Genomic DNA, 8,841 nt, shown 5'->3' on the forward strand with positions numbered 1-8,841 from the left:
TTGGTTTATGGCTCATTTAAAGTCAGCACAGTGGGATATGCCCCCAGGACCCTTGAAGCCCCATCTCCTGAGAACCCAGCTTTAGAAGACGGTTGAGGGGAAACGATCTTTCCCTCCTTGCCAAGACGTATTTGTTTGGCAAAGCGCTCAGGCAGGGAGGGGAACACGGGAGGAAGCTGGTTTGAGGGGTGCTGGGAGCTGTGAGTATGTCTCAGCAGGAGGTGTCAAACAGACATTTTGGGGGCTTGGGAGTGGTACATGTCAAAGCCACTTCCCATACCTAGGGGGTCAGTCACCTCCACCCCTCCCCAAACCGTGGAGGGAGGTAGTGAAGCAAGGTTAGTTCTGGTCTGGTGGGAAGTGGAGAGATCATGAATCCTCTATAGCGTGGGGAGTGGGGCGCAAAAGGGACCCCTCCAAGACTCATACCCACAGGGAGCTCAGGGCCGACGACCTGGCCGAGTGCTTACTCATTCTTTGACATCAAAAGCCTCAGGGGCCCAAGGCCCTCATGCACACACCTGCTCTGACGGCACCCAGGATAGACACAGCCACGTGCCCAGGTCGAGTCACGACAGCATGCGGCCTAGGCAGGTACCCAGCAGAAAAGAGCAAGCACAGAAGCCAGGGACTCGTTACCCAAAGAAGGCAAGCAAACACGAGTGGGATGCAGCTGAGCGCTGAGCCAGGAATCTAGGTAGAAGATTGCTGTGAGCACTGGGGATAGGGGAGGAGAAGGAGAACATTCCGGGTCCCGGTATTGAGGAGGAGAGAGGACGGGCGGGGGGCGGGGGGCGGGGGGCGGGGGACCAGGGCCTCACAGGCCTGCACTGGCCAGTGGGAAGACCAGCAAACCGGGGTTCTGTGTGAGCAGGTGGGACGGGGCTGACAGGGCCATTCCTCGGGGGTCTGCCCTGGACCCCCTCCTCTTCGATCCTCTCCACCCCATCTCGGGTGACACGGCTGGGGAGCACGTCCACAATGCAGAGTTCTCCACAGCCTGGAACTAGAGGCCCAAACTGACCAGATGGAATTGGTAGGGAACAACGGAGAGACCGAGACCAGCGTTTAAAATTTCAACCGTCTGGGGACAAGTTAGGGAAGACCTGGCTTACCGACAGTTGATGAGAAAAAGACCTGAGAATGTGTTGATCGCCAGCTTCAGATGAGTCACAGGGTGATGTGGCTACTGTCACCATACCCTAGGTGAACAGAAACCTGTAGGTGGGCAGCCGACACCACCCCGGTTTGTTTGGTCTGGACAAGGGTGACCAGTTTGCTGAGGGGTCTGGAAATCCCCACCCTGGGAGGAAGTTTTCAGGTCCTGGCGCGAGGAGTCTAGGCAGAAGAAGACTGGAGTCCAAGAGAGCTGCCTTCTTTGAGGCCTAGAAGAGCTACCGTGGGCAAGAGGACAGCACGGCTTACCGGGAAGCCCTAGAGGGCAGACTGGGAGGAATGGGCAGAGGTTGGGGCACGGGGTGTTTCCATCAGAGGAGAAAGAACCTTCTCCCGGGCAGAACTCTCCAACAGGGGGTTGGGGGGCCGCTGGGAGGAAGAGGAATGTCTGAGCTCAGGTGTGCGGGGAGGGATTCCTGCCCTGGACAGGAGGCTGGGCCCTGCCCTCAAATGCCCCCTCACGCACAGCTCCCAGATGCTCCGATTCTCTGGCGGTCATGCTCTGCCCAGGGCTGAGCGGGTTCTCAGCATGAAATTCATCGAGCTCAGCACCTGCGTGGGAGCTTTGTTGCCCTAGCTCGTCTGTGGCGTAGCCAGAGAATGCCCCAGACTGACCTTGCGGCTCAGCCCCCAGGAGAAGGCAGGGCTGCCGAGTGTGGAGCTCATCCAGCCAGAACCCCAGGACTCCAGGGGCCTGAGTCATCCTGGCTGTAGGAGGCCTCTGCACACAGATGCAGGTCGTTGCTCTGGCCATAGGGAGCACACGCAGGCTCCATCTCCTTTCAGGTCCCTGTCTGGACGTTCCCAACCAAGAGTCAGGAGCTGTGAATGGGGCCAGCCAGGCAGGCTCTCCTTCCAGCCCTCAGGGGCTTGAGGGGGGAGGACATCTGGAGGACTGAGACTGGGCTAAGGGTGCAAATGGGGGTCTGTGTCCCTAACCCCACTCTTCCTTTTGAGGGTCCACACTCCCAAAAGACCGTCTGAGACTCCGGCTTGCCACTTGTCACATCACCCTCTTGCTCCCCCTCCCCCCTTCAGGAGCGAACCTACTTGAAATATTTCGTCCTGTCATTCCTGAAAGACTACTCAGTCTTGTCTCTTGATTCTCAGCACCTCATCCATGGCCACTTTTTATGACATTCTGCCAGAGGGATGGGATCTGTGTCCTTAAGGAAGGCAAGAATTCCTGATGGACACTGTGGTCTGTACGCCTGAGCCCAGATTCACCTCAACGCTGACCTCTCCCCAGGCTGGCCCTGGGTCTCTCCCTCATCTCTCACCCCTCAGGTCACCCCCCAGTTGGGGCCTTCTCCCCTGGGATGCCTCTGGGACTTTTGACCTATTTTGAGGGGGGCTCCTTCCCTCCCCCGAGGCATAGCCCAGAAACGGCCTGGTTTTAGTTCCTCTTCCTTACCCCTTCTTGATGAAATGAGATGGTGATGCTCTGATCACAGTGAAATGGTTTTGGCGGATCATCACTGAGGAGGAGTTAGGGGGAGCCAGGTCCTGGGACCGGACCAGATTTGCCCTGCTCTCCAGCAGCTTCCTCTCCAGGCTCGTGTGTAGGGTGGGGCTGGAGGTGCCGTTTCTGCCCAGCCCCTCTAGGTACCCCAGCCCAGGCCCCAGTGCTGTCAAGAGGGGGGCTCGGCACTCCCAGATCAAGGTTCCTGTGGACAGAGACTTTTCTAGGTCTGCCTAGATCTGCCTTCCTAGCAGGATGGGTCCCTGGTATGCCCACCCCAGGGACCTGGCTCCTTATTCCTTGTGCTTAGCCATCTAGAGTTTTTGTTTGGATCCTCCACTCATGGGAATTAGCAGCTCATCTTTTAAAAATGGGCATTTTAAGTGGCTAGAGTTGATCTTAGAATTCAGGAGGTGGAAGGGAAGACAGGATGACCAACACTTGACTATGACCAAGGGCCCTCAGTTCTTAATCTAACGTTAGAGTGTAAAACCCTTCTTCTAGGAAAGTGAACCAATACTTGGTTTGGACAAGGGCAGAAAGGGGATAGGAAGTAAAAAAGCATAGAAGTGAGACTAACTTCAGAGAGAAATGGGCTAGGACTTTTAATACATCACAAGTCAATAAATACGTATTGAGAAGCTACTACGTGCAAGACCTTTCTTCTACTCTGCCATCCTAGGGCCTCTGTTCCACGAGACACTGTCGAGGCCGCTATTAAAACTGCGCCCAGCCCTGCTCTGAGTGAGTGGGGTGGAGGGAGAGGGTCTGTGCTCCTGAGGGGGCAACAGCCCCGGAGAGAGAGCATGTACAGGGAGCAAGGGAGGGCAAGATGAGGCATGGGGAGCTGGTGGAAGAAGAACTCCAGAGCCTGAATGGTCCCAGGACTCCTGGGCTCCCGACCAGACTCTGATCGAGGGAGGTTGGGTGTGCTGGCATGACTGGCCCAGGACCACTTATGTGCGTTGTGACGTGCAACAAGTAGCCAAGTCTGTCTCCCTGGGCTGCCGGTTTTCTTTCATATATGGGACATACCCTGTTGTCCCCTGCCCTCTGCCACCACCTGTCTCTAGTAGGTCACGCAGCAGAGTGAGGCATGCAGTTAGGGGAAACTCTTGAGATTTCTCAGAAGCCAGGACCGGCCAGGTCTTGGGTTGGTTATGATGTTATCCAACTGGGTCAGGGCTCGTGGTCAGCTCGAAGCTGTGGGCAGAAGAAAACACCCACTGACCTAATCAGGTGAGGTCAGGGGCCAGGACGGGGAGCCAAGGTGGGCTCGTGGTGCCTTGTCAGGGCGGTGGAGTTTTAGTCTGGTCTAGGGTATTGCCCAGACTCTGTGATTACTCTCAGGGTCAACTTCATGGGCACATGACCCTACACTTAGAAGAGCTCCATGCTTGGTTTAGTGCTCTGCTGTTGCTATCTTGAAATTCTTAATAATTTTTGAAGAAGGGGCCCTGCATTTTCATTTTGCGTTGGGTCCCACAGGTGAGGCAGCAGGTCTGATTAGACGGATGGTTCTGGCTCTGCTTTTATCTGGGGATTGGATCTGAAAGGCCGGACTATGGGTAATTAGCTCTTCCCCCCTCCTTCTCCCCTTGTTCTGCTTAGAGGTCCAAGCTTTGGGATCTGGACAAGCGAGAGGCAGAATTTTCCAAGCAAGTCTGAGAACATGGTTGGTAGAGTTCTAGTAGAGACTCCAGCCGGTGGAGCTAGAAGGTGTTGGGGAACATCTCAGGGTGAGTTTAGGGTCCGGAGAGCTAGTGGTTATAGGAGAAAGGATTTGGATCCTTTATGATCCAGCCCAGAGTGCAGCTCAAAGAGAAGTCCTTTCCTTAGAAGTACCATTGGCCATGGGGAAAAAGGAGGAAAGGAGGAAAAAAGTTCCCCAAAGATCCTCATAAACAGCCCCTCCTGCCTATATACAGGAGCCCCAGGGTTCTGGTGAGCTGTTCCCTACACACATCCTTTGGGAGCCTGGTCAACTGAACCACTCTGGTTCACAGGAGGGACCTGGGGACCATTTTCTTAGCCCATCCAAGAATACCTTATCTCTAGAGATTCCAGTCTTTTGAGGGGGGGGTCACAACATGCTTTAAAAAATTCCTAGGATTAACACAGAGTTCTCCCACCAACTTGGCATCCCTGTGCCCCTGGACTCTGACCCAGTATGTGGTCCTCTTCCTTACTGACCACCTGCTCTCATGCTTCATTCCTTCAGCACATAATTATTGTCTAAGAGCTTCCAGTGAGTGGGGTTTTTTTTCCTTTGTGGGTAGACTGTAAGCTATTTGAGGGCCAGAACCAAAGCCTCAACTTCTCCATCCTACATAGAATGTAGTATCCCAATGATAGAATCGTAAAGCCAGAGATGAATAAATATACTGGAGCAATGCCAGGTTCCCAACAGTAAGAAAACCTCCTAAGTATTTTCCCATCTGGGCCCTTATTCCACCCTGAAGAGATAAGGAGAGGATCTTCTTTTGAAGAATGGAGAGGCAAAGTGACTCGTTCCAGGTCACGTAGCAAGTCAGGGAGGATGCAGACCGGAACCCATACTTCCAATTCCCCCGAAAGAATGTCTATTTCAAGCAACAGCTCTACTTATCTCCTTCCTCCATGGAATGGGAAAATACAGTCTTAAAAAGCAAGAACCATTGGGCCTGCCTCGATTCTGCCAATCCACAGTGGGAGGGGACTCCACAGCTAGCCCCTCTTCCCTGGGCCCTGGGCACAGAATATCTAGAATTCCAAGGAGGGCCTGGGCGACCAGCTATCTCTACTCACCACATCTTCCAGGTTGTAGTTCATAAGGTCCATGTCCAGGGTTAGGGGGTAGTTCATGCTTGTAGCCGTATGTCAACCAGACTGGTCACTGACTGATGTTGAGAGGCTCTGTGGTGCCTATAGAGAGGTGGCAGCCGTCAGCTGCAAATTTAAACAAATGAGCTGCGCACTGTCTCCTGGGGCTGTGTAGGACCCGCTGTCTGCCTCACAGCTCATCACTTTTTTTTCCACTGGGTCTTTTCTGTTGTTTTTTTTTTTTTTTTTGAAGAAAAAGGGAAAATCCCCACAGCATCAGTGCTAGTCAAGCATTTCAGCCTCTTTCCTGGCAATGGTTGTCTCAATGGGGCTTGTGACTGATGTGAAGGCTGCCCCTGGCTTCTCCGACCTGCATCTCCCCCAAAGGGAGTCGTACCTTATAATGAAAACCACCACACCAGTTGGTGGGGCAACAAGGGAAACTCCGCATAGAAAGGGAACAGGAGGAGAGCCCTTCCAGGACCTCTTCTCCAAGCCACCTTCAAATCTTCACCTTTCTCACCACTAGGGAGATCGTTCATCCGGTTCACCCCAGACTGAAAGTCCCTTGTCCTGGGAAACTCCTCACTCCCAGGCAAATGGGGACACTTGGTCACCCTACTTGCTACCATCCTTTTGCCCAGGCAGGGGCAAAACCCCTTCCCTTTCCAGCTCAAGTTCAGGAGAGAAAGGTTAGAAATTTTCAAAGGGAACAACACTAAAACATTACTGGAAGTCAAAAATGAAATTACCCAAATTACCAGCAGAAAAATATAAGTAGTCACAGAGTCATCTTCTGACTCAAAAAAGAATGATGTTCTAGCTACAAATGAACTTGGTTGGCACCTAATTATTAACATCAGAGACTACCCAGCTGGAGTAGAGTCTTACTCAGGAGGACCCCGAGGTTCAGAATGGGAGAGGAATATCCCCAGGACCCACAGCTAACCAGTGGCAGAGCTGGGCCTCAAAGCTAGCTTTCCTGACGGCATATTCAGTGTTTCCTCCACACCAGGCTGCCATTCCCACGGGCTCATGCAACCCTCTCCTTTCCCTCAACTCTATCCTCTCTGAGGACCCCTTCCTTTAAGAAGCCCCTTTGTAGGCATTGATCACTGTCCCTTCCATGTCCCCTCTTTGTGCCTTTTCTGCCAGGAGAGGGCATGGCCTCTCTTGGTCCACAACAACATAAAAATAATGACAGCACCCCAAGGCACCCACACGGGACGTGCTGCTTCTTTGCTCTTGTCATCATCTTCCCTTCCAGCCAAATTACCATTTGCTGGGATTCTCCCCTTTCGAGTGTCTTCCTTCATCTTTTCCTCCATATTCATCCCCCATCTTTCTCTCTTACACACCTTGCTTATAACCCCCACTGGACCCCCAACAGATACAGCTTTCTTGGGTTTCAACAACTTGAGGAGTTCTTGGCCTCTGTTCGGGCTGTTGGGGCCCGTCTTTCCCCTCTTCATTCAGTCACTGGCTTCAGCAATGGCTTTCAAGGAGGAAGAACCTCAGGACAATGGGTAGGAGTCCCTCTTCTGTACTTCCAGTCCTGAAACGTTCAGGAGGAAGCTGCCCCGATGTTTCATATGTCCCATGCTTGCTAAGCACTCCCCATTCTTCCAGTCCCACACCTGAACACCCCTGCCCCTCCAAACCATTGATACATTCAACTTAGTTTTTGCTACTCTAAGGACATTGATTAGGAAGGAATATAGGGGCACTTGGGGGCTCAGTTGGTTAAGCATCTGACTCTTGATTTCAGCTTAAGTCATGATTTCAAGGTTGTGAGATGGAGCCCCGTGTCCTTCAGGCTCTGAGCTGGGCGTGGATCCTGCTTAAGATTCTCAAGCTCCCTCTCCCTCTGCCCCTCCCCCGCAAAAAAGGAAGGAATACAGCATACAGAATCATATAGGAATTGGAAGGGAATTTGGAAGATAAACCAGTCCCTCCTCATCCCCCCCCCCCCACTGCCTCCAGCAAATGCAAGATTCTTGTACCTACGTCCTCATCAGATGGTCAGCCACTATTGGACAAACATCACTAGGAGTAAGAAACTTGTTCCTTTCAAGAGATTGTGTTTAAAGTAGGATGATTTAATCATTAGACACTTACTCCTCATGCTGAGTCAAAATGTGTCTCCCTGTAACTCATCCCAGAGGTCCTAGCACTGCCTTCTGTCCAGAGTGTCTAATAAGCACCTTCTGAAGACAGATCCCACATCCCCATTAGTCTTCTCCTTTTCAAAATACACATTCTGGGTGTCTTCGGTCATCCTTCATAAAGGACATGATTTCTGGGTCCCTTGTCAGCCTCTGGGTGATTTCTGGTTAATGGTCCACATATTATTTGACTAGGACAAAACATACAAAGATAAGAATTTCCTTGTTCAAGACTCCATACGTACATAACTGTGATTAAAATGCTCTTTCCTGTGGGCTCCCACTCCCCTTGACAACATGCCTAACAGACTTCATTCTGACGGTTTTAGAGCATCATCTCAGCCTATGAAGGGGAACTTCTGAAATCCTGGTTCAGTCATCTGTGCTGTGGTAACAACTTAGATAAGCATGCCATTCTTCAATCTATCCTGGTCCTGATGGAAAATATTGGCAGGACAATGCCAAAAACAGAGCTCTGCTTCCTGCTGTTAGAGACCCACTGTTCTCAAAGGCCAGGGAAGACTTCATGGAAGAAGTAGGACATGAGCTGGACATTAAAGGTTTGGGTAGACCGAAGATCTGATGTGCCTGGAAGGGAGGGTGCATGGTTAGGCATGGTTAGGAGATAATGAGGATTGCATGAAAAAATATGTGGAAAGAATTACTCAATGTACGGGGGTGTGATTATGGTAGTGATGATGATGATGATGATGTTGGGGTGCAGCAGGAGGAGGCAGGAGGCAGTTGCAGTGTGCACTGGACAAGTTAGGAATTGCTCTTGCAGCCTTCTCTCACAGTTGCCCATTTCCCTTGTTGCATTGCAGGCCCAGAAGAGGGGTCCGGGAGGAGGCTCAGGACTACTTCTTAGGTGTAGCAGTAGGCTTCGGCTATGATGGTGCTGGGCAGTGAGCTGTCTGCGAGCTTCTCAATGGCTGACCTGGGTTTTATGGAGCAGAGGAACCTGTGACTGTCACCCAAACTCCTTTCCCGGCCCTTGACTTCCTGATGCTTCTGGCACCATGGACCCATTCAGATGTTCCTTCCCGTCTCTCCAGATGCTGAGACATACTGTAGGTCCCCAGGGCCCTCTTGTCCCAGCCACTGACCTTCGATGGTCAACTCAATTTGCCTTAAATGGATAAATACCTCCTGACCATGAATTCTAATGTTGCCTTAGAAGGTTCAGGGAGTAACTGCCTCTGGTAGAAAAGATGATCTTGTGACTTTCAAACCTAT

General features: G+C 51.9%; 1 protein-coding gene across 1 annotated transcript in view; it reads right to left on the reverse strand.

Annotated features, from left to right (window-relative positions):
* The window catches only part of CXCR5 (C-X-C motif chemokine receptor 5), a 10,935-nt gene extending 5,333 nt beyond the window's left edge, over positions 1 to 5,602 (reverse strand). The window contains exon 1 of the mRNA XM_031037080.2: positions 5,426 to 5,602. Coding sequence (XP_030892940.1) covers positions 5,426 to 5,482 — 57 coding nt within the window. The 5' untranslated portion in view covers positions 5,483 to 5,602. The remainder of the gene's footprint in view (positions 1 to 5,425) is intronic.
* Between the last annotated feature and the right edge of the window lie 3,239 nt (positions 5,603 to 8,841).

Source organism: Leptonychotes weddellii, chromosome 11, assembly GCF_054177405.1.
Source record: "Leptonychotes weddellii isolate Sample4059 chromosome 11, ASM5417740v2, whole genome shotgun sequence".
Taxonomy (NCBI): Eukaryota; Metazoa; Chordata; class Mammalia; order Carnivora; family Phocidae; genus Leptonychotes; species Leptonychotes weddellii.